The following is a 26,325-nucleotide window of genomic DNA, read 5'->3' as shown; positions in this document are numbered from 1 at the left end:
CCCTGGCTGTCCCATAGTTGCTGGGTTTGAAGTACCCACTGAATGTGTATCTGCATTAGCTGATCAACACTTGCAACCTATAGAAGGAAGACACCCCTCTACATTAAAGACACTAGCAATTTCCTAGACTGTCTGAAATCCGCGCCCATTCCACTCCCACCACATACCTTGCTTGTCACCACTGATGCCAACTCCCTCTATACCAACATTGCCCGTGTACTAGGGATGACCCAAAAATAACCAGAATAGAACAGTTGCACATGCACGCTGTGTAGTTACGCATTTTGCCACTAGGTGGTGTTAGTTTTGGTCCCCCACATCACTCGGTAAGCTGGCATCAGAGTTAAGTGGTTTGTTTGTGGTTCTCTGTTGTTTGCAGTACTATTTCAACCCTTGAATATTAATGGCATGGCCAATAAGAAGGAGTAAAGAGTCTGTGTGAAATTTTGTTTCCTGCATCCAAGAGTATTTCAAATCTGGCAACATGTCAACTGAAGACATGCCACACTCCAGTTGTCTTTTAGGAAGAAATTATGGAGACATTGCCTTAATCAAACATGCAATTGATGAAGATCATCGAAGGACCATTGACCAAATTTCTGAGGAAATGAAAGTGTCTTAGAGCATGGTCCAATGAATTTTAACCAAAGATTTTCACATGAGAGAGATGTATACCAAATTTGTTACTCGCTTGCTCACAGATGACCAGAGAGAGAACTGCGTGAATATTTGCCGCGACTTGAAGAGCGAAGTGCAGAATGATCCAAATTTTCTTAAAAGAATTGTGACTAGGGATGAGAGTTGGGGCTACGGATTGATCCAGAGTCAAAGCAAGTGTCAAGTAAGTGGAAAACTCAAACGTCACCACTACCCAAGAAAGCACATCCAATGTGAAAACTACATTATTTTATTTTTTTATGTCAATGGTGTTGTTCACAAGGCGTTTGTTCCTCCAGGACAAATAGTGAACCAACATTTTTATTTGGATGTGTTACAAAGACTGAGAGTGTGTGATGAAAACGGCCAGAATTGTGGAAAAACGGGAACTAGTTGCTCCTCCACAACAATGCTCCAGTCCACACAGCTCTGATGGTTCAACCATTCCTCACAAAAAACAACATGGTGCTTGTGCTTTGTCCACCATACTTACCCAATCTGGCTGTATCTGACCTTTTTACTTTCTTTTCCCCACTGATGAAACCAACTCTGAAAGGAAACAGATTCACTGATGTGGGTGACGTCAAAGAAAACACGCTAATGGCTTTGAACAGTATCCAGCCTCAGGAGTTAAAGAGCTGTTTCCAGCAGTGCCAAAAGTGTTGGGACAAGCACGTTAATGCACATGGACAATATTTTGTAGGGGACTAAAGTAATGTGAATGTAGAGTTCAGTAAAAATCCAAAATAACAAAAATTACCCTTGTACATCGACTGTCTGCTGCTGAACCTTACCTCAAACACAGCTCACCTAATTCCTAACCTATGACATCCTTCTTGCTCACCTTAATCAACTGCATACATAAGAATGTGTTCCCACTAAACTCCAGCATATGTTATTGAAGGCCAATTATGGCAGGATTTTGATGCGAAAAGTCTAACCACTGGATCATGCTGTGCCCTCACTCAAGAGGCACTACTTGCTCACACTGTTTAAACTTGACTGCCTCCACCCAAAAATCTATTTCCACTGACCCCAATGGCCTTATATCATTATTCCACACCCCATGCGATCTATAGTGTGGTGGGTTCCTTTGCCTCCAGCCCACTGATTTTCTACTGGCTACCAATACATGTGCCCCTGTATCTAATAAAAACTTGTTCTTTCTTCCCTTCACCATGCCCATTATTGCACATTCTGCCTTTGTATTCGTACTCGTTGCATCTATGTTTAACGGGAATGCCTTTCAGCAGACTTTGGGCTCCCTCTTGTGTTTAACGGCTGCTTGTTTTATCTCTGCCCACCCCACCACCATTACCATAATGCTGTTGACGACCCATATCACCACTATTCCACCAAGACTAGTGGCACTGCAGACCAATCCCCAATACTCGCCAACATTGTTATGTCCTCCACAAACTGAATCCTCAAACGACCTTCCAGAAAAGGGACTGATTTGTTTAGTGGCAGCTGGCTCTGTTACAAGGCTTGGTGGCCTGAGCAATAATAACTCATCACATTTAGTTGCAGGCTTATTAAGAAGACCATATTTTCTTCTCTGCATGATGTTACCTCATTAACTAAAGCCTGAACTGCATCCGGCCCAGTGACACCATGGCTGTCCCATTAAATCTTTACCCTTCATTCATAAAAAAGTTACACACTGTGCCCTATCATCAACTATCTACATTCTCTACGCTGCTTTGTAACATAACCAAAATGCTGGCATGTAAAACAGCATGCAGGTACAGATTCAACACATGATGTCCAAGCAGATTACACTGCGAACACTTCATAGGCTCTAAACACTGGCATTTACTGTTGCCAGTTCAGACATTTCAGCCAATTCTTCTGGTCTAAAGAACAGAGCCTTCAAGTTATGGCACTCCCTCTTAGATCCCATGCCTGGCTCACACATAAAAAGTGACAAACAGTTTCTCCAATCACCCCACCGTGTTGATACTGCAGATTGCAGTCCACATGTTGCACTGCATGGATGACTCACTCTCTACTGTCCACTGATGTCAGCACTTCTGCCATCATTTTATAGCGGTCCTCTGGATGGTGGGATGACTACTTTGTAAGAAGTATGGCTGGCAGGGGCTGAGAGTAGATGGCAGACTGACAAGGCCCAGAACAAAGCGGCTGTCAAAACTAACACTTTATTTCCAACTTAAATATTAGTTCTGTGGTGTGATGGGGAGGCGATTGTACCATTACTCCATTGGGTAGCATCCATCCAGCTGGGTGCAACATTTGCTGGTACCGTGCCGTGCTTTGCTAAGTATGAACTCGGTGCCAGGCCCATGGCTATTTTGAATGCGCCACAGCACTGGCTTCGGTGGTGTGTTCAGGAATTTTGCAGAATTATCTCCCTCTTAGATGAATTGGTGCAGCCAAGCATGTGGCAAGAGGCATGCCCACCACATTTTTGAAAGGTGGCTGCCGTGCCTATGGTGCGACCCACTGCCTCGTAGCAGGAGTCCAGCTCTGCTGAAGTGGGCGTAGAAGACTGCAGCACTGTGGCACCAAATTCTCTGGATGGACTTAGTGCAAGAAGCATGTACCCCAGTGAGAACTTGAAACCGTGGCTGGGGCTGGCAGCTGCATGGCCTGTCATCGTCAGGCGTAGCACCTGTGTTTTGGTGGCACTACTGTACTGTGAATGAATCTGTTACAAAGTCAGCAGTTGTTTATAGCAGATAGCAGTGCACTTGTTGTGCCAATATGCCACTCCTGGTCACATACTCAGCAACAGCACTGAAAATCAGAGATGGAGACATCTTGCTTGCATCATGCATTACTGCTGCATTGGCAAGTTATGCTGAGCAAAGCCAACCCATCTCATAATAGTTTCACATGCTTGTTGCCTTAAAACCAAATGTTGATATGCCATGCTATCGGCCTACAGCTGCTAATGCAACGTTCCACTGCATCTTCTGACATAATTTACTCTTAAACCTGGTAGCGGCACCACAGAGCAAAAAGCTAATTGCATTTACTAGGTAGAATGGTGGGGTGGGGTGGGGGTGTGGCAAAGTAGACAGGTCCAAAAATAAGACATAGAAAACTAAAAGGGGCAAAGAAAAGGACCAGTTACTGAATGGAAATGCCGAGACCAAAGAAATTAATGTAAATTTAGGCCAGGAGTCAATTTAAAATTCAAAGTGAAAGGACATCAGCGATACGATTCACTGATGACATTGCCTGTCCTGAGTGAAAATGAAGTAGTAAATGATCTGCTGAATGGAATGAACAGTCTAATTAGTACAGTATATGGACTGAGAGTAAATTGAAGAAAGGTGAAAGTAATGAGAAGTAGTAGAAATGAGAACAGTGAGAAACTTATCAGGATTGATGGTCACGAAGTTAAGGAATTCTGCTACCTTGGCAGTAAAATAACCAATGACAAACGGAGCAAGGAGGATATCAAAAGCAGACTAGCACTGACAAAAATGGCATTCCTGGCCAAAGTAAGTTACTGGTATCAAATATATGCCTTAATTTGAGGAAGAAATTTCTGAGAATGTACATTTTCAGCACAGCATTGTATGGCAGTGAAACATGGACTGTGGGAAAACCGGAGCAGAAGAGAATTGAAGCATTTGAAGTGTGGTGTTACAGACGAATGTTGAAAATTAAGTGTACTGGTAAGGAATGAGAAGGGCACAGAATTGGAGAGAAAAGGAATATGTGGAAAACACTGACAAGGGGAAGAGACAGGATGATAGGACATTTGTTAAGACATCAGGCATTGACCTCCAAGGTACCAGAGGGACTTGTAGAGGGTAAAAACTGCAGGGGAAGACCGAGATTGGAATAAATCCAGCAAATAATTGAAGACTTATGTTGCAAGTGCTACTCTGGGATGAACAGGTTGGCACAGGAGAGACGTGTGGCAGGCTGCATCAAGCCATCAGAAGACTGATGCCCCCACCACCACAAAAAAAAAAGAAAGAAAGAAAGGAGCTAGATGGGTGGCAAGAACAAAAGATCTGTTGTTACAGCAGTTCCCACCTGTGGAGTTGCCACCGTTTCTGTTCTATATTCCTGGGTTCAAAGCACCCACTAAACATATACCCGCCTTAGTTTATCAGTACCTGCAACCAATAGCACAAAGACTCCCCTCTGTACTTGAGATACCAATCATTTCCCAGACAGTCTGAATCTGTGCACATTCCACTTCCACCACAATCCTTGCTTGTCATCATTGATTCCACCTCCACTTACACCAACATTCCCCATATACATGAAACAATCCAGTTTTAGAAAAAAAAAGAAAAAAAACAGGAACTGTAGGGTATTGTAAAATGTTTGTAATTTGTAACTGGAAAAAAATTATGCCATGCTTGTAAAATTACATTTTACGAGCAAATAATAAACCAAAGCAACATGACAGTTGTGAACTCAGTGCCTGTTTCGCCACATGTGCCATCTCAATTCTTCCCCTTGACATCAGTCTTACAGAACTCTGCAGGTGGGAACTGGCATTAAAACATGTCCTTCATTCTTGCCACCCACCTGGCCTAAATTAATGTAAATTGCTATAGTCTCAGCATTTCTTTTCAATAACTATTCCATTTCTTCACTCCATTTTAGTTTTCTATGTCTTTTACTTTCTGATTTAACTATTTTTTTGCCACCTCACCTGTCTACCACAGATAATACACTCAGCCTCCTGCTCCTATTAAATCATACACAGTGTTTTGTCAATAATCTCTGTCTTGTTTACTACCCTATCTTCCACCTTTAAGCTCTCAAGTTTTCGAATCCCATCCCCCCCAACAATTGGTCTTTCCTTCTGTTCCTGTCTGGTATGTCTCCGCTGACTTGGGGTTGTGGGTGATTTATCCATAACTCTTTCCATTTCCTGAACCTTGCCAGTCCTTTTCCTTCACCTTCTTCCTTGCCCTTCAGCCAGAAGGAGCCATTGACTCTGAAAGCTTGCACATTTCCACGGCTTTTATATGTGTTTTCTCCTGCCGCCACTTAGTGAGTAGTTTTCTTATCCCTCCAACTATATTATATTTTCAATATTGGGACCATATCATAAGACACCATCAAAGTATGAATCAAGGACCAACTGAAAAACTATGACTGTCTGGGAACCAACACCCAGTATGGTTAAGGAGAAGAATGAGCTATTAAGCAAATACAATGAAACGGGTTCTGAGATGGGTGAAGTACCTACAGCAATGTCACCATCACTTTCACTGCTGGCACACAGTCCCTGACTCCGCCAGTATATAGAACACTGCTTCAGAGACATGGGTGGGTTATATATCCACTATGCATCCAGGAGGACAATTTTTCAGTGCACCTTGAAGCGTAAATACACCTCGTCGTAACTGCTGTCCGCTTCACGTCTGCTGTGCAGCGAGCTACCATAATTTAAGTATTAACTGTATTTTTCTTACTTGTCACTTCTTCTTCCATGTGTTTTTGCTTTTAGGAAGCTTTAATTGTCGAGTGCTACTAACAGTTCCATAGATTTCGTGTTTGTTTTGAATACAGTCAGAGAGAGTCCCTTTAGTCAACCATAGTGCCAGTAGTGCTAGTGTTTGTTTTCAATACAGTCCAGAGACAGGTTGTGCTATTTTCATTGTTTTCTACAAGAAGTGGTTAGCAACCACAGTTTAGTGAATAAACAGCCGCCTTTAGTGAATTAGCAGTCTAGTTAAAGGTTGATTAACTCTCTTCAGTAAATTGATTCCTTAGGATGGATAGGATGTGTGACTGCTGTGTACGGATGCAGGAGGAGCTGGCCACTGTTCGCAAACAGCTGAGCGTGTTGATGGCCGCGGTCAGCCGTCTTCAGGCTGCTGCCTCGGAGTGTAGCGGCATTGGGGAGTCTGGTGCGTCGCAAGGTACACCCCAGGTGTTACATGCTTCACCCACTGTCCCTGCTGTCGAGACATCTTCGCGGGTACCAGGCGCGGTTGGGCCACCCACTCCCCAAGGGGAGTGGCGGGTTCAGCAGCGTTCGCGGCGCATGAGGCGGAGGGTCAACGTGGAGGCTGGCCATGTGGCATCGCCCGCTCTGCCTGTGAGTGGACATGTGGCTGCTCCTTCAGCAAGGTCCGAGCAGGCACACGGGGGGAGGGGTTTATTAGTTATTGGGAGCTCCAATGTTAGGCGGGTGATGGAGCCCCTTAGGGAAATAGCGGGAAGGTCGGGGAAGAAGGCTAGTGTTCACTCTGTCTGCTTGCCGGGGGTCTCATCCGAGATGAGGAGGAGGCCCTACCGGCGGCGATAGAGAGCACTGGGTGCACCCGACTGCAAATTGTTGCTCATGTCGGCACCAATGACTCCTGCCGTCTAGGTTCAGAGGTCATCCTCAGTTCGTACAGGCGGTTGGCGGAATTGGTGAAGGCGGAAAGCCTCGCTCGCGGGGTGGAATCAGAGCTAACTATTTGTAGTATCCTTCCCAGAACCGATCGCGGTCCTCTGGTTTGGAGCCGAGTGGAAGGCTTAAACCAGAGGCTCAGACGATTCTGCGGAGATCTGGGGTGCAAATTTCTCGACCTCCGCTATCGGGTGGAGAAATGTAGGGTCCCCCTGAATAGGTCAAGCGTGCACTACACGCAGGAAGCGGCTACAAGGGTAGCGGAGTACGTGTGGAGTGCACATGGGGGTTTTTTAGGTAAGAGAATCCCCTCCCTAGGCCCGACAAGACGCCTCCTGAGACGCGGCAAGGTAGGAGTAGTCAAAATGCAACAGGGAATAACAATATTAATGTGCTAATAGTAAACTGCAGGAGCATCTACAGAAAGATCCCAGAACTGCTCTCATTAATAAACAGTCACGACGCCCATATAGTACTAGGGACAGAAAGTTGGCTGAAACCAGACGTAAACAGTAATGAAATCCTAAACTCAGATTGGAATGTATACCGCAGAGACAGGCTGGACAGTGAAGGGGGAGGCGTGTTTATAGCGATAAGAAGTGCAATAGTATCGAAGGAAATTGACAGAGATCCGAAATGTGAAATGATTTGGGTGAAGGTCACGGTTAAAGCAGGCTCAGACATGGTAATTGGATGTCTCTATAGGCCCCCTGGCTCAGCAGCTGTTGTGGCTGAGCACCTGAAGGATAATTTGGAAAATATTTCGAGTAGATTTCCCCACCATGTTATAGTTCTGGGTGGAGATTTTAATTTGCCGGATATAGACTGGGAGACTCAAACGTTCATAACAGGTGACAGGGACAAAGAATCCAGTGAAATTTTTTTAAGTGCTTTATCTGAAAACCACCTTGAGCAGTTAAACAGAGAACCGACTCATGGCGATAACATATTAGACCTACTGGTGACAAACAGACCTGAACTATTTGAAAAAGTTAACGCAGAACAGGGAATCAGCGATCATAAAGCGGTTACGGCATCTATGATTTCAGCCGTAAATAGGAATATTAAAAAGGGTAGGAAGATTTTTCTGTTTAGAAAAAGTGACAAAAAGCAGATTTCAGAGTACCTGTTGGCTCAACACAAAAGTTTTGTCTCAAGTACAGATAGTGTTGAGGATCAGTGGACAAAGTTCAAAACCGTCGTACATAATGCGTTAGATGAGTATGTGCCAAGCAAGATCGTAAGAGATGGAAAAGAGCCACCGTGGTACAACAACAGAGTTAGAAAACTGCTGCGGAAGCAAAGGGAACTTCACAGCAAACATAAACATAGCCAAAGCCTTGCAGACAAACAAAAATTACGCGAAGCGAAATGTAGTGTGAGGAGGGCTATGCGAAAGGCCTTCAATGAATCCGAAAGTAAAGTTCTATGTACTGACTTGGCAGAAAATCCTAAGAAATTTTGGTCTTATGTCAAAGCGGTAGGTGGATCAAAACAAAATGTCCAGACACACTGTGACCAAAATGGTACTGAAACAGAGGATGACAGACTAAAGGCCGAAATACTAAATGTCTTTTTCCAAAGTTGTTTCACAGAGGAAGATTGCACTGTAGTTCCTTCTCTAGATTGTTGCACAGATGACAAAATGGTAGATATCGAAATAGACGACAGAGGGATAGAGAAACAATTAAAATCGCTCAAAAGAGGAAAGGCCTCTGGACCTGATGGGATACCAGTTCTTACACAGAGTACGCAAAGGAACTTGCCCCCCCCTTCTTGCAGCGGTGTACCGTAGGTCTCTAGAAGAGCGTAGCGTTCCAAAGGATTGGAAAAGGTCACAGGTCATCCCCGTTTTCAAGAAGGGACGTCGAACAGATGTGCAGAACTATAGACCTATATCTCTAACGTCGATAAGTTGTAGAATTTTGGAACACGTATTGTGTTAGAGTATAATGACTTTTCTGGAGACTAGAAATCTACTCTGTAGGAATCAGCGTGGGTTTCGAAAAAGACGGTCATGTGAAACCCAGCTCGCGCTATTCGTCCACGAGACTCAGAGGGCCATAGACACGGGTTCACAGGTAGATGCCGTGTTTCTTGACTTCCGCAAGGCGTTCGATACAGTTCCCCACAGTCGTTTAATGAACAAAGCAAGAGCATATGGACTATCAGACCAATTGTGTGATTGGATTGAGGAGTTCCTAGATAACAGGACGCAGCATGTCATTCTCAATGGAGAGAAGTCTTCCGAAGTAAGAGTGATTTCAGGTGTGCCGCAGGGGAGTGTCATAGGACCGTTGGTATTCACAATATACATAAATGACCTGGTGGATGACATCGGAAGTTCACTGAGGCTTTTTGCAGATGATGCTGTGGTGTATCGAGAGGTTGTAACAATGGAAAATTGTACTGAAATGCAGGAGGATCTGCAGCAAATTGACGCATGGTGCAGGGAATGGCAATTGAATCTCAATGTAGACAAGTGTAATGTGCTGCGAATACACAGAAAGATAGATCCTTTATCATTTAGCTACAAAATAGCAGGTCAACAACTGGAAGCAGTTAATACCATAAATTATCTGGGAGTATGCATTAGGAGTGATTTAAAATGGAATGATCATATAATGTTGATCGTCGGTAAAGCAGATGCCAGACTGAGATTCATTGGAAGAATCCTAAGGAAATGCAATCCGAAAACAAAGGAAGTAGGTTACAGTACGCTTGTTTGCCCACTGCTTGAATACTGCTCAGCAGTGTGGGATCCGTACCAGATAGGGTTGATAGAAGATATAGAGAAGATCCAACGGAGAGCAGCGCGCTTCGTTACAGGATCATTTAGTAATCGCGAAAGCGTTACGGAGATGATAGATAAACTCCAGTGGAAGACTCTGCAGGAGAGACGCTCAGTAGCTCGGTACGGGCTTTTGTCAAAGTTTCGAGAACATACCTTCACCGAAGAGTCAAGCAGTACATTGCTCCCTCCTACGTATATCTCGCGAAGAGACCATGAGGATAAAATCAGAGAGATTAGAGCCCACACAGAGGCATACCGACAATCCTTCTTTCCACGAACAATACGAGACTGGAATAGAAGGGAGAACCGATAGAGGTACTGAAGGTACCCTCCGCCACACACCGTCAGGTGGCTTGCGGAGTATGGATGTAGATGTAGATGTAGATACATCTGTGGAATGTTCTGTCAACAAATATGCTAGGAGATACTAGAATTAAGAAACTGTCTAATTTTTGACTATGAATAGTATGGTGGACAATGAAGTGCTGCAGGTTAGATGGAGGGCAGAGGAGAGGTGGGAAGGGAGGGGGGAGGAGAAATGGGAAAGGAGAGGTATAAAAAGACTGGGTGTGGTGGTGGAATGACAGCTGTGTAGTGCTGGAATGGGAACAGGGAAGGGGCTGGATGGGTGATGACAGTTACCAACGAAGGTTGAGGCCAGGAGGGAAGGGCTTAATGGCCGAAAGCTTTAATTGTGAGTCTTTTTGTTGTGCCTATATGCGACTCAGAATCTCCACTGTTTGGTGAGTGGCAACTTCCCTTCTCTTAATATTGTTACATTCCATCCTGGATTTTCCGTTGTTTGGTATCGGGAAATTTAAATTTACAGTCACTGCACAGCTCTTGATATATTATTCACGTACCTGTGAATGATAAGTACTATACATGTCTTGTGCAAATGTATCTTGTTGTAAAGCGTAGTTTACATATATGTATAATGTACAATTTTTCTGTCTTTATCTGCAAATTGAAGCCATAATATTGTGCTGGGACTTCTGTATTGCTTTTCTGCAGATGTCAAAATCTGAGGGTAATTTTCTGACACTTTCGGAAGCCGTGGAGAAATTCAGTGCTGACGGAATGCGTCTAACACTGGCTGATGCTGGAGATTCACTTGAGGATGCAAATTTTGTAGAAAATATGGCCGATGCAGGTATCTCATTAAAACATCTATTATCTGAACAGTGAATAAGATGTCAATAGTTGTGTTTAAATTTATTCTACTGTGTTGACAGGTATTCTCCGTCTTTATACATTCATCGAGTGGACAAAAGAAATGCTGAAAGCAGAACTGAGAGATGGTGAACCAGATAGCTTTAATGATCAAGTATTTCTCAGGTAAATAATAGTTGGGGAAACTATCATTCTGTGTAATTATGGTGCTGCAATATAGTTTTTTTGATATGCTGAATATTATTTCAGTGAGATGAATCTCAAAATAAAGGAGACAGAAAACAATTATAATAGACTGCTTTTCAAGGAAGCTCTAAGAACAGGTTTCTTTGAGCTACAAGCAGTTCGTGATAAGTACCGAGAACTCACTGTGATGGAGGGAATGCATCGTGGTCTCATCCAGCAGTTTTTGGAAATTCAGGCATTACTTCTGTCACCTATATGTCCTCATGTTGCAGAACATGTTTGGTCTCTTCTTGGCAAAGTAAGCAAGCTCTAAAGTTGAAGGACACATTGTAAATTACTGTTAAAAATCTTTGTCCTGCGGAAAGAAGTGATCTTAATTTATACTTCTTGAGTTATTGTGTGCATTTGCTACAGATACAGCAATTCTGCATAAATTGCATGTTACTGGTTCTGCAATATAGTGTCTCAAATGTTGTTTTAATAATATGCAGTGTAATGTTCTGTTCTTTTCCATTTCTTTAGAAGGAAAGCATAGTCAAGGCCCAGTGGCCAGTGGCAGGTCCTGTTGACTACATATTGGTCAAGTCATCTGCTTATCTCATGGAAGCTGCACATGCTTTCAGAGTATACTTAAAGAATCACCTTCAGCCACGGAAAGCTCGTAAAGGTGAAAACACCGTTGCGCCATTGAAGCCTACCAATGCCACTATTTGGGTGGCAAAAACATTTCCACCATGGCAGTGTACAGTTCTGACACACATGAAAAATTTCTTGTTGGTAAGTAGCAAAGAATGCTCCTACTCATTTTTTTCCTCAGGAGCTCTGAAATATTGATATTTCAGTGCTCTTTATATACATGAACATACCTACCTACCTACATACATACATACTTTATATACATCTACATCTGCTGTGGTACAATACACTTCTTACTACGCAAAAAATGAATATACACTGTAACCACTTGATAGTTCACAATTCCAGACTGCACCAAGCCATTGTAAATTGTAGAACACACCAAGAGAGTAATCCAAATAGTCCAGAACCAAGCAAATCCGTCAATAACCCGCGTTACAACCATGCAAAAAAATAGTAAAGTTGAAATCCAGTTAACAGCTATAACATTAAAGTATGTTGTAAGTGGGGTGCAGATTTTAACACAGCACAACTTAAAGGCTCTTGTAGTCTCACAGTAGCCCAGTTTTCTCTCTGGTGTGATGTCAATGGCTAGGTCCATGTGACAGCCTGCTGACACCTTTTACCTGCTACCGGAGGAATTGTTGAACGTAACAGGGTATTAAACTTGTTGTCGGATGATAGAGATATAGCACTTTTAACTTAAAGTGTAATAATAGCAGTTAATTGCAAATAAATAAATACAAAGAAATGGGTTAAAGGTTTTCAGTGAATAAAGCAGGACTATGACTATTCCTTAAAGAATTTATATCATGCACACCATTAAATCCTTGGCCTATAATGCTAGATCAAATGCTAAAGTTTATTCTTGAAACATGAAATTTTTCTACCTTAGATGTGATAACTGTTGTTCTTATGAGTTTATTCTGCTATTGTGTTGAGCAATAACAACAGGAAGTAAAGTGAAGTAATATATGCGTAACAGTGAATCAAACATGAAACCATCAAAAAAAGATAAAGCTGAGTTATTTCTTCATCTATTAAAAGAGGAAGAGAGAGAGAATCCAAGGGCTAAGAGGCATTTGTACTGTGGGAAAAGCTAGACAGTTAATCATAATTTTTGTATTGAGATTGAATTGTTTCTTCCATAAAGCTCTGTACAAAAGTGCATGGTAAACAACTGTTCCTGGATATTGACAGTTGCCATCATTTCCAAGTGAAATCCTTAATTTTTCTGCCAGTTTCACTCCTCCTTCCTGTTTCTACTAAACAGACATCTAACCTCCCCACCGCTTTCACTTCTCCCAATTAGTTCACTACATCTTTAATTGAAATAATTTTATGATTGGGAACTAAGAGCACAGGGAGAAGCAGCATTACATGCAGAATACTAACACTCTTATTCTCACCCTTTCATGTCACAGTGAGTACATGTGCTTCAACAGTGTTGATTTGATGGAGGTTTACTCCATCTCGTAACTCCTTAAACTGTTCAGTCACAAAGTTATTTTAATCAAGCTATAGTTTTATTCACTATCACATTTCCCACCAAATCGTAAGGAGCCCTCAGCAAAAAGGCTGAATGAAATGAATGCTTCAATGTTGTGTAAAACATGGGTTCCTATTGAGAGCAACACACTCTTGCTCTCTTCGTATGTGAATGGACTGCTCACCCAAATGTAGGACAACATATAGTTTAGGATCTGAACCACTGCACCTCTCAGCATTTTTCTTGTGTTCAAAGCAGCATTAGAGGTGAGAATAAAGATGAGTGATGGACACCTTTGGATTTGTGAACTGAAATGCATTTGTTCAAGCACCGAGCAACACATGTAGATATCATAGACCATTGAACACTACATAACTGCAACTTATGCCAAACTCTTCTGCTTTTGTCAGCCTCCTTTTCACTTAACTTTTGTCATAGACTTTCTGTTCAGTCCTATTTGTTTCCTATTATTGTGTCTCTTTTTTTATGGTGTTCTTTAAGCAGGGAATCTGTTGTTTCTTCCTTTTTCTTTACTGCTGTTGTTACTCCCTCCTTGTCTCATCAGTGCTTATATTCTAGATATCTTCTCCTTGTGTCCAACTTTCTAATAACCTTTCTTTGATGTCCTAAAATCCCAGATTCTCTTTTCTGACAGTTAATAGCAGGCACTAAATTTTTCCATATCAGCATTACTGAAATGAAGTGAAATGAAATGACGTGTGGCATTATTGGCCAGGAGGCTCCATATCGGAAAGTTTGGCCACTGGGTTGCAAATCTCATTTCAGGTGACGCAACATTGGACGACTTGTATGTCGGTGGTAGTGTTCTTTGATGTCCTAAAATCCCAGATTCTCTTTTCTGACAGTTAATAGCAGGCACTAAATTTTTCCATATCAGCATTACTGAAATGAAGTGAAATGAAATGACGTGTGGCATTATTGGCCAGGAGGATCCATATCGGAAAGTTTGGCCACTGGGTTGCAAATCTCATTTCAGGTGACGCAACATTGGACGACTTGTATGTCGGTGGTAGTGTTCTTTGATGTCCTAAAATCCCAGATTCTCTTTTCTGACAGTTAATAGCAGGCACTAAATTTTTCCATATCAGCATTACTGAAATGAAGTGAAATGAAATGACGTGTGGCATTATTGGCCAGGAGGCTCCATATCGGAAAGTTTGGCCACCGGGTTGCAAATCTTATTTCAGGTGATGCAACATTGGACGACTTGTATGTCGGTGGTAGTGTTCTTTGATGTCCTAAAATCCCAGATTCTCTTTTCTGACAGTTATTAGCAGGCACTAAATTTTTCCATATCAGCATTACTGAAATGAAGTGAAATGAAATGACGTGTGGCATTATTGGCCAGGAGGCTCCATATCGGAAAGTTTGGCCACTGGGTTGCAAATCTCATTTCAGGTGACGCAACATTGGACGACTTGTATGTCGGTGGTAGTGTTCTTTGATGTCCTAAAATCCCAGATTCTCTTTTCTGACAGTTAATAGCAGGCACTAAATTTTTCCATATCAGCATTACTGAAATGAAGTGAAATGAAATGACGTGTGGCATTATTGGCCAGGAGGCTCCATATCGGAAAGTTTGGCCACTGGGTTGCAAATCTCATTTCAGGTGACGCAACATTGGACGACTTGTATGTCGGTGGTAGTGTTCTTTGATGTCCTAAAATCCCAGATTCTCTTTTCTGACAGTTAATAGCAGGCACTAAATTTTTCCATATCAGCATTACTGAAATGAAGTGAAATGAAATGACGTGTGGCATTATTGGCCAGGAGGCTCCATATCGGAAAGTTTGGCCACTGGGTTGCAAATCTCATTTCAGGTGACGCAACATTGGACGACTTGTATGTCGGTGGTAGTGTTCTTTGATGTCCTAAAATCCCAGATTCTCTTTTCTGACAGTTAATAGCAGGCACTAAATTTTTCCATATCAGCATTACTGAAATGAAGTGAAATGAAATGACGTGTGGCATTATTGGCCAGGAGGATCCATATCGGAAAGTTTGGCCACTGGGTTGCAAATCTCATTTCAGGTGACGCAACATTGGACGACTTGTATGTCGGTGGTAGTGTTCTTTGATGTCCTAAAATCCCAGATTCTCTTTTCTGACAGTTAATAGCAGGCACTAAATTTTTCCATATCAGCATTACTGAAATGAAGTGAAATGAAATGACGTGTGGCATTATTGGCCAGGAGGCTCCATATCGGAAAGTTTGGCCACCGGGTTGCAAATCTCATTTCAGGTGACGCAACATTGGACGACTTGTATGACGGTGGTAGTGTTCTTTGATGTCCTAAAATCCCAGATTCTCTTTTCTGACAGTTAATAGCAGGCACTAAATTTTTCCATATCAGCATTACTGAAATGAAGTGAAATGAAATGACGTGTGGCATTATTGGCCAGGAGGCTCCATATCGGAAAGTTTGGCCACTGGGTTGCAAATCTCATTTCAGGTGACGCAACATTGGACGACTTGTATGTCGGTGGTAGTGTTCTTTGATGTCCTAAAATCCCAGATTCTCTTTTCTGACAGTTAATAGCAGGCACTAAATTTTTCCTTATCAGCATTACTGAAATGAAGTGAAATGAAATGACGTGTGGCATTATTGGCCAGGAGGCTCCATATCGGAAAGTTTGGCCACTGGGTTGCAAATCTCATTTCAGGTGACGCAACATTGGACGACTTGTATGTCGGTGGTAGTGTTCTTTGATGTCCTAAAATCCCAGATTCTCTTTTCTGACAGTTAATAGCAGGCACTAAATGTTTCCATATCAGCATTACTGAAATGAAGTGAAATGAAATGACGTGTGGCATTATTGGCCAGGAGGCTCCATATCGGAAAGTTTGGCCACTGGGTTGCAAATCTCATTTCAGGTGACGCAACATTGGACGACTTGTATGTCGGTGGTAGTGTTCTTTGATGTCCTAAAATCCCAGATTCTCTTTTCTGACAGTTAATAGCAGGCACTAAATTTTTCCATATCAGCATTACTGAAATGAAGTGAAATGAAATGACGTGTGGTATTATTGGCCAGGAGGATCCATATCGGAAAGTTTGGCCACTGGGTTGCAAATCTCATTTCAGGTGACGCAACATTGGACGACTTGTATGTCGGTGGTAGTGTTCTTTGATGTCCTAAAATCCCAGATTCTCTTTTCTGACAGTTAATAGCAGGCACTAAATTTTTCCATATCAGCATTACTGAAATGAAGTGAAATGAAATGACGTGTGGCATTATTGGCCAGGAGGCTCCATATCGGAAAGTTTGGCCACCGGGTTGCAAATCTCATTTCAGGTGACGCAACATTGGACGACTTGTATGACGGTGGTAGTGTTCTTTGATGTCCTAAAATCCCAGATTCTCTTTTCTGACAGTTAATAGCAGGCACTAAATTTTTCCATATCAGCATTACTGAAATGAAGTGAAATGAAATGACGTGTGGCATTATTGGCCAGGAGGCTCCATATCGGAAAGTTTGGCCACTGGGTTGCAAATCTCATTTCAGGTGACGCAACATTGGACGACTTGTATGTCGGTGGTAGTGTTCTTTGATGTCCTAAAATCCCAGATTCTCTTTTCTGACAGTTAATAGCAGGCACTAAATTTTTCCTTATCAGCATTACTGAAATGAAGTGAAATGAAATGACGTGTGGCATTATTGGCCAGGAGGCTCCATATCGGAAAGTTTGGCCACTGGGTTGCAAATCTCATTTCAGGTGACGCAACATTGGACGACTTGTATGTCGGTGGTAGTGTTCTTTGATGTCCTAAAATCCCAGATTCTCTTTTCTGACAGTTAATAGCAGGCACTAAATTTTTCCATATCAGCATTACTGAAATGAAGTGAAATGAAATGACGTGTGGCATTATTGGCCAGGAGGCTCCATATCGGAAAGTTTGGCCACCGGGTTGCAAATCTCATTTCAGGTGACGCAACATTGGACGACTTGTATGACGGTGGTAGTGTTCTTTGATGTCCTAAAATCCCAGATTCTCTTTTCTGACAGTTAATAGCAGGCACTAAATTTTTCCATATCAGCATTACTGAAATGAAGTGAAATGAAATGACGTGTGGCATTATTGGCCAGGAGGCTCCATATCGGAAAGTTTGGCCACTGGGTTGCAAATCTCATTTCAGGTGACGCAACATTGGACGACTTGTATGTCGGTGGTAGTGTTCTTTGATGTCCTAAAATCCCAGATTCTCTTTTCTGACAGTTAATAGCAGGCACTAAATTTTTCCTTATCAGCATTACTGAAATGAAGTGAAATGAAATGACGTGTGGCATTATTGGCCAGGAGGCTCCATATCGGAAAGTTTGGCCACTGGGTTGCAAATCTCATTTCAGGTGACGCAACATTGGACGACTTGTATGTCGGTGGTAGTGTTCTTTGATGTCCTAAAATCCCAGATTCTCTTTTCTGACAGTTAATAGCAGGCACTAAATTTTTCCATATCAGCATTACTGAAATGAAGTGAAATGAAATGACGTGTGGCATTATTGGCCAGGAGGCTCCATATCGGAAAGTTTGGCCACCGGGTTGCAAATCTTATTTCAGGTGATGCAACATTGGACGACTTGTATGTCTGTGGTAGTGTTGGTGGTGGTGGTGGTGGTGGTGGTGGTGGTGGTGATATCACAACACCCAATCCAAGGGCAGAGGAAATCTTCGACGTGGCCGGGAATCGAACCCGGGCCTGCTGCATGGTAGGCAAACACGTTACCATGCAGCTGAAATCACTGCACATGATTCATGTTAATGAGTGTATTGTTTCTACAGAAAATAAATTATTCAGTTAGGATGTAAATGCAAAAACAGCTGCAGTTGAGTAAATGCAAAAACAGCTGCAGTTGAAAGGATTTGCTTGACCAAGAAGAGGACGAGGAAGGAGGTTTCGGAAATGTGATCTGTTATGACCTTGTTGCAGATGATGAGACTGTGAAGTGTTCTGTTTTAGGTTTGATGAATGCAGTATGCGGGGCACCTAATCTGTAACAGTTATCTGAGTTGACTGTTGTGTCATTCTAGTTAGTGGATTTTTTTTTAAATTTGTCTTGCAGGGTAAAATATCTGAGAACTATAACTCTTTCACACTGTTATGTCCAAGCTCAGAGACATTCTGATATTACTTATTTCATCAACCATAAATGATAGTGAAATGTAATTGTACAGATAAAAAATCTACTAACCAAGCAGTGGCAGGAAAAAATGTATATAAAGGTTAAGTAAAAGTGCAATCTTTCCTTCTCATCCTATCCAGCACATTTAACCTGACTCGAGGTCCGAACTCTCCCCATTTCCTAAACCTCACCAGTTCTTTTCCTTCCCCTTCAACCCTACTGCCAGAAGAAGGAGTCACTGGTTCCAAGAGCTTGCACATTTACTTAACCTTTACATGTATTTTATCCTGCTGCCACTTGGTGAGTATATTTTTTATCTATCCAGTTACATCATACTTTCAAAAATTTATTATTTTCATTGTTACAAATGAGAGTGAGCCGCACACCACCTTCAAGCAACATCATCTGAAATTTCCAATAGGTGGAGTAATATAGTGTGTGTGTGTGTGTGTGTGTGTGTGTGTGTGTGTGTGTGTGTGTGTGTGAGAGAGAGAGAGAGAGAGAGAGAGAGAGAGAGAGAGAGAGAGAGAGAGGGGGGGGGGGGGGATATTTTTGTCATCTTACAATTGCTAAAGAAGAAGGGGTGGAGGGAGAAAGTGTGAAAAGTTCAACCTCATTGTGATTTCCTTAATTTCATGATTCTCTGAAGTGATCCAAGTAACCTTTAAGAATTCAACTTATTTCAGAACATCCACCTTCCACCTTTGGCCTGAAATTGGAAGCTTTTACTCCCAAAAGTGTTGATTTTAATATGGTCTGATTTGATTTTAAGGTGGTTAACATTATAAATGTGGAGCTGAATCATTCTCTTAAATGTTTGTTGCAAGTAATTGTGTCCGTGTTTTCTTTTCTGTTGTCATAAGTATGCCATACCATTTTCTTTTTTCTTATTTGGAACAGCTGTCATTGTTTTATCTGGTTTAACAGGCAAATGGAAAACTGCCGGACAACCGAGTTCTCTCAGCAGAACTAAATGCAATTCCTGAGTTGAAGAAGTACGCCAAGAAGCTGATGCCATTTGTCCAGGCAACTCGGGAAAAGGTGGAAACACTTGGAGCTGATGCCCTGAACCTTTCTGTGGACTTTGATGAGAAGGAAGTTCTTACGAAGAATCTAGTATATCTGAAGAATACACTTGATGTAAGACATTGTTAATTGGAATTTTTCAGTACTTTCCATAATCGTGTAAACATAAATGTTTTACTGTATTAGCAGTGTTTATAACTTCTGCCTTAGAATTAAAAGTTTTATTAGTGTGAGGAGGGGGGGAAGGGTAGAGTACTCGAGCTTACGGGGCATGCACACATGCATGAAGACATCTGGTAGGGAGATTGACAGAATCAAACAGAAATGTACCCATGGTATGACAGCCAGTAGTGTCACATCTGTTTCTGTCATTCTTGCATTTTGGAATGCAAGTTGAATATTTAGGAATAAGTATACAGCTGTTGCATATTTGATGACTGCTGGAGTGTTATCATTGTGATCTGATCTGATAGTAATGAACATGTCCAGTGGTACAATATGATCAATGTTGTTTGTTGGTGTGCCAAGTGTTAAAGAGATTTTCGTATCCCATATGGTTTCCATTGGGTTCAGATCAGGCGATTTTTGTTACCAAAACATCAGAATAAGTTAAATATTGTGTTCTTATACCACTTTAGTGTGATTTCTGGCCTTGTGACATAGTCGCTTGTCCTGCTTGAAAATGCTATCACTGTAGGGGAAGACATCACGCATGAAGGGATGCAAGTGGTCCACAGTAATGTTCACTTAGTCCACAGCTGTCAGGACATGTTTCAATCAGTCTTTTGCCTGAATGATGATGATGTATCCACACATGACTATCAACCATGTGTAACAAGACGCACGATTCATCCACACATGCAACATATGACCATTGATCCATGGCCCAGTCTCGATGCTCCTGTGCCCACCGCAGTCGTAATTGACAGTGTTGCTCGGTCACCACGGGAACACAAGAGGGATCATCGCCCATGGAAGCACTTGTTCAACAACACACGTTGAATGGTGTACTCTGAAACAGGTGTACCTCAACAGGATTTTACTCTGTCATCAAATCTGCCACAGATAGCTGCCTACCCTCCTTTACAGCATGGGCAAATTTCTGATCTCTATGCTCATTCCCAAGACCTTATTGCCTACTCATGGTTTCACCATCCTTCAGTCACTTTCCATAGATGCTGACAACAGCAGCATGTGAACAGCCAGCCAGCATTGCCATTTCCGAAAAGCTTGTTCAGAGACCCTGGGCCATAACAGTCTGCTCTTTGTCAAAGTTGCTTATGTCAATAGTTATCCCCACTTGTAGCCTGTATTATCACTAGAATGAATCACAATTGGTTGCTGCTTTGTATATATACTTTCCTTGCTGCATCATGAGCACACAGTGCCACCAAGTGGCATTCAATCTCGCATTGAGCAGTGGTGACTACATTTAGACTCATTGTAGGGTGTGTGTGTGTGTGTGTGTGTGTGTGTGTGTGTGTGTGTGTGTGTGTGTGTGTGTGTTTTGAATAATTCAGTGGTGTCAGGTATTTTAATGTTTGTTATGTTACAAAATAGTGATTCTCATACGCTATCTATTCTAAATTTTATTTAGAATATTAAGGATAAACTGTGTTTGTTAGAACTGAGCTAAGTGTATTTACTTGGAATTGCACTTCTTTTCTTTCAGATAAAAGACATTGAAGTCCGTTATACAGATGAGGCACCCGAAAATGTTGCACAGGATTGCAGGCCTGGTTTTCCTTTCATGACATTCAGTGTTCAACAGGGAGTGGAATTAACCTTAGTGAATCCACAACCATGCAGTGGACACTTCACTCAACATATAATTGTTTACAATGGTGACACAGTGTCTACAATTCTGAAGCAACTGATGCAGTGCAATGGAAATATTAAAGGTTAGTTTCATATTCATGATTTTTGAATGGAAAGTTAATATGATTATGCATTGCTTTTGGTTTCACTTGACCAGATGTGGCTACTCTTCTGGGAATGTAGATTGTACTAAAAGGTAGAAACATTGAGGAGTCTTTAGATTTGTGCGTCCTTCATAATGAAAAAAATAGGTTTGAATTATGTTATTTAAAAGAACAGATATGACAAAGGAAGAGCCGCAAGCAGATATAGACGTACAGTGCACTTAATAAAATCAAAGAAAACAGCAGACATCTTAAGGGAAGATGATGATGCTTAAAAGTATCAACAAACTGCTGTGGATATGTTTACACACACAAAAAGAGAGGGATGGTGGATAAGTAGCAGATCATCACAGAACCATTATGCCATTCCTGATGTAAGGGTATGTTGTGTAAAAGAAAATTGACTGTTTTGTATACTTATAATATGGCTGACAATATCAAAAATGAATTAATAGGGGCATTGGAGGACATCTTCAGAAAGCAGGATTTTTGCTGTTGACAAAAATATACCATAGAAAGTTACACATCCATACCATGCAGATCCAATGGAATAATGGAACAGACTTACAACTAGTTCACAGCACATAGCTTATCTCTTAATCTTAGAGACATTCATTTTATGCAATTCCAAACAAATCAGAATGACTTGCAGGTACCAGAAGTAGAGATCAATGGGCACACACTAGATGAGGCTCCATGAGGGAAATTCCTCAGTATCCAAATGATTAATGAACTGAAGTAGGATCAGAACATGGATAAGTTAAACAAAAAAGCTGAATTCTGTCAGATTTGCATTTACAGACCTTGTTGTATTGACCAATATATGGACAACTATTATACTTCCACTCAAGATTGCCCTATGAAATAATCTTCTAGAGTGTTGCAGCTAAGGTAAAAATACTATGTCTTCTACAAAATCATGTAGTAAGAGTATTGTGTCAAGTCTGTAACCAAACATCTTGTAGAAGCTGCTTCTGTGACACTGGGATTCTAAAACTTTTATGGTGATATATACAATCCCTAATAGTATTTGTGGTTAGTAATCAGTATTTTATTTATAAAAATCACAGTGCTCACTGCGCTTTGCGTAATCTGTTAATCAAATCAGAGTGCTACAGATGAGATAATTTGTAATATACTGCTCCAGTGACACTAATAATCAAATAAATCTTAAATCCCCCCCCCCCCCCCCCCCCCCGATCTCATCCCTTGTTTTGACCTAAGCTGAAGTCTGCTAAATTAACCGCACTAACAGTTTTGTATTCAACAGTACGACAGAAAACAGTCCCAATACAGTGCAACATTGCAGTGCACAATGCAGGTAAGCTGAGGAACATAAAGCTGGCGGGTGCACAAGGGGGCGGGAGGAGAGGTGGGTGTAATATGACTTATTCACTTGTGCCTTCATCATCTTTGCATTTGTGCATAATTATATATATTTCAGTAATGTTCAATATCAAATAAGCCCAAGTGAAGTTTAATTAAACAGCTTCTTTTGTGCATTGTGGCATTTTAGATCAATATAAAAATTTGGAAGCCTACAAAAGGCAGAGACCATGAGAATTATGTTTTAAAACATATTTCTTTATGCTACAGAAGAAGCAAAGTAGCATTATCAATTTTGTGAGGCTTGGTGACCAACTGCGTGTCAGACTGCCAATCGAAAGGTGCAGGGTTCATTTGTCAGTCAATCTTAAGATTTTTTATGTCATTATCACTTCTTTCAGCAGTATATGTAAAACAACTAGCAACACATTGGTTTGGAGTGCACATTGAACTGTAGATCCCCCTGTAACTGACGGGATAAGTCAGAGGAAGCTAAGGGAATACCATCTTCACTAAGACTGTGCCTTGTAATTCACTTTGGTGTTCAAACCAAACTCTGGGTTGAGGATGATCTATTAAATCTTTATGAAATCTTAATCTTTAAATGTAGAAATTCAGCAGAGCACAGAACAGGGCAGTTACTAGGAAGAGTTAAAAACTGATCTAGCAGAAATAAAGTTCATGAAACTGTAACATTGGTGGATAGTTCACACAGATACATTTCTGATTGGTGCTTGTTGATAGCAGTGACAATCGTACAGCAGTATCACCTCAAGAGTTGTAAAGATGGTCATCATTCATCTGTGGAATTATGAAACCCTTGCATATATTATTAGTGCAGGTGAAATTCAGCCTGGTCATTTCATCTTAGCCAGCCAATGAGAATAGTTAGTTCTGAGGTCTATTGTTAAAATCTATTAGAAGTTCACTGTCTGACCATTCAAACAAAATGTGTAATGTTATTTTACGTAACAGTATGAAGGTTACAAATTTCACATTGTTCTTTCACACCTTTTGGACACATTCACATGATACCACATTAAAAGTTTAAGCAGTTTACAGTAGTCAGCAATTCTGCAATATTCTTAAGTATGTAATAAAATTTATGTACACTGTAAGATCGCTTTGACAACTCCTCTGAAATAATGAAAATCTACTAAGCTTTCAGATTAAAAAGTTTGTATTTTGTTGTATTTCTGGGTGAAGTTGGTGATACTTTGAAAACAACCAAATGCCGCCAATCGCTGTTTTTTCTCTTTGATGCCACCCTTAGTCCCCTCATTGTTTACTGTTGAAGTTGTGGAGATAAGAATGTTTGAAGTGGTTGCCAAGACATCTTCTGTCCATTTTCCACCAATTTATTTTTCAAGGGAAAAGATTCATATTATTTTATAATGTTTTTGAATGTTAATGTCTGTTATGAAATGTTCAAGAATATTCTCAAATGTTTTAGAATACAGTGGCTGATATCACTATGATCTGCACTCCTCATAACCAAAAAGTTGTGCAATGTAGTAAAGACAGATGAACAACCGATCAATAAAGTGTATCCACTTATAGAGAGAAACTATTGTGTGAGTTGGCAGTTTCAGCAACAAAAAAGTAACAGTTCAGCCAATAAATTGGCAAATACGGAATATGATAATGGGGGAAAGGCAAGTCAGTATTACACCACAAATTCCATTCATTTCAACTAACTCACCATTCAGCTTTTAAAAACTCAAATTTATGGTAAAATTAGCACACCATATGATTAGAAAGCACAAGAACAAATATTCTAATGCTGCAGAGTGAATTTTAGATATTCTCCCATGGACTATTATAAAAAGCATATTCGTGTGTATGACAGCCACAAAGCTTTTTCCTCGGTGCACTCACAAGTAAACAACCAAATGTAATGTATAATAATATATGTAAAAAAAGTTAGTGGCTAACAGATTAATTGCATATTTTTCTCCAATTCAGAAAACAAACAGAAAAAAGACTAAGTGAGTCCTTTTCAGCCAGTGAGTCACTAAAATGTTTGTGGCTCTGTGGTGTTTGACATAGCAACATGTATAAGTAATTCATTAATTCAGTGTAATCTCCAAGAACCTCATTACATAACTAACAAATTTTTTTAGAAGATAATGTAGTTAACACTATGCACTGATGGGATACTTCGTTGATCACATCATACATGCCAGTGAAGTCACTATGCTGAGACAACTAATTACACATTTACATACAAACAGTTGCATCATCTGAAAAATAAGTTTTGTTGTGTTCATAGGTCCATTTGTTAGATTTGTAACTATTTGTGCTGTTTGGTTTCAGATACATCATGTATTCAGTTGTGGTTTTATAAAGATCCTGAATTGGGTCCCCGTAAAGTGCCTGTAGCTGGTAAAGAGACTCAACATGCTGTACGCATAAGCCTTGAGGGAACACTCCATGTGAATACCGATAAACCTGGAATTGAACTTGAGTGCAATGGTACACGACAGTACATTGGAACAAACATTTTATATATAATTTCATCAGCAGAATCTAAGAGTGATAATGCATAATGACTGTTCTCATGTATTAGTTCATCAGTGCATGATCAATCTCCATTAATAACTGAAATGGAACTTGCAGTATTTTGTAATTATGTGCGTAGTTTAATGGCTATTTCAGTCAGGACAACAAATTGGAAAAAAGGAATATATTTTCTTAGGTAAATGAAAGAAAGGACATGATGTGATTCTTTATGTAATAAGTACACTAGATCACCTCAGTACCGCAGAGGAATGGTATTTTTAAGAGCTGTGGCATTGTTTGTATCAGATCTTGCAACATCTAATGAAGGGAACTTGAGAGAGGCATGTGTACTTAAATATAAAGTAGTAATCTAGTAAGGAAGTATGCCTGACTTGCTGATGGGGTAGATATGACTGCCTAAAATGTACACACGATTCTCGCTCTTCTTCCTGTTGAATTTCATATTGTTCTTCAAATTTGAATAGGTCTGGTTTTGTAGCAAGCCTGATATACATTACGTCCTTTACTCCACATTATTTTTTGTTAACAGGTGCTTCAAAGACCTAGTTTCCCATAGTAACAAATGGATTAATCTTCATTGAATAATACATGCTGATTTCTTTAATCTGGCAGTTAATTATTTTCATTATGTCCTGCTTTAAACATATTTACTGTTTTCACTGCAATATTTTGTTTTGTGTAATGAAGCTAATGTGTGTGAAGCAGGTATAAAGTGAAAACTACTCAAATTTGAATAAAGTGTCAAAATAGAATAAAAACGGAAGAAAATGGCAGTGGCTGAAAAACAGTTCAACAGGTGTTATTATTGTTTTATTAGCATGTTGCATCTGTGATACCATCCTACATTGTAAGTAACATTTTCTTACATGGTCTCAGTCTACTGTGAGGAGACTTGTGCTCATTCAGATTTTTCTGGTTCCACGAAGAATGTTAATGTTTTCACATAATTTTACATCCTGGCTTTAACTTGGCAGTATGTGTCATTTTGAAATTACATACCTTGAAGGTTGCCTCAATATTCTGTACAATCAGACCAGTCTAGTTGTATAAAATTAAAAAACAACTTCAAATGCAGGTGCGAGTGTACAATAAAGTACAGT

General features: G+C 40.7%; 1 protein-coding gene across 1 annotated transcript in view; it reads left to right on the top strand.

The window, feature by feature from the left end:
- LOC126094493 (leucine--tRNA ligase, cytoplasmic) overlaps nucleotides 1–26,018 on the top strand; it is a 176,650-nt gene extending 150,632 nt beyond the window's left edge. Inside the window, exons 13-19 of the mRNA XM_049908902.1 lie at nucleotides 10,812–10,950; nucleotides 11,033–11,135; nucleotides 11,220–11,454; nucleotides 11,679–11,933; nucleotides 19,356–19,568; nucleotides 21,127–21,355; nucleotides 25,019–26,018. Of these exons, the coding sequence (XP_049764859.1) occupies nucleotides 10,812–10,950; nucleotides 11,033–11,135; nucleotides 11,220–11,454; nucleotides 11,679–11,933; nucleotides 19,356–19,568; nucleotides 21,127–21,355; nucleotides 25,019–25,251 (1,407 nt within the window). The 3' untranslated portion in view covers nucleotides 25,252–26,018. The remainder of the gene's footprint in view (nucleotides 1–10,811; nucleotides 10,951–11,032; nucleotides 11,136–11,219; nucleotides 11,455–11,678; nucleotides 11,934–19,355; nucleotides 19,569–21,126; nucleotides 21,356–25,018) is intronic.
- Nucleotides 26,019–26,325: the final 307 nt, after the last annotated feature.

The sequence above is a fragment of the Schistocerca cancellata genome, chromosome 8 (genome assembly GCF_023864275.1).
Source record: "Schistocerca cancellata isolate TAMUIC-IGC-003103 chromosome 8, iqSchCanc2.1, whole genome shotgun sequence".
In the NCBI taxonomy this organism is placed as follows: Eukaryota; Metazoa; Arthropoda; class Insecta; order Orthoptera; family Acrididae; genus Schistocerca; species Schistocerca cancellata.
The sequence above is the reverse complement of the archived record's forward strand: the minus strand, read 5'-3'. Positions and strand labels throughout refer to the sequence as shown.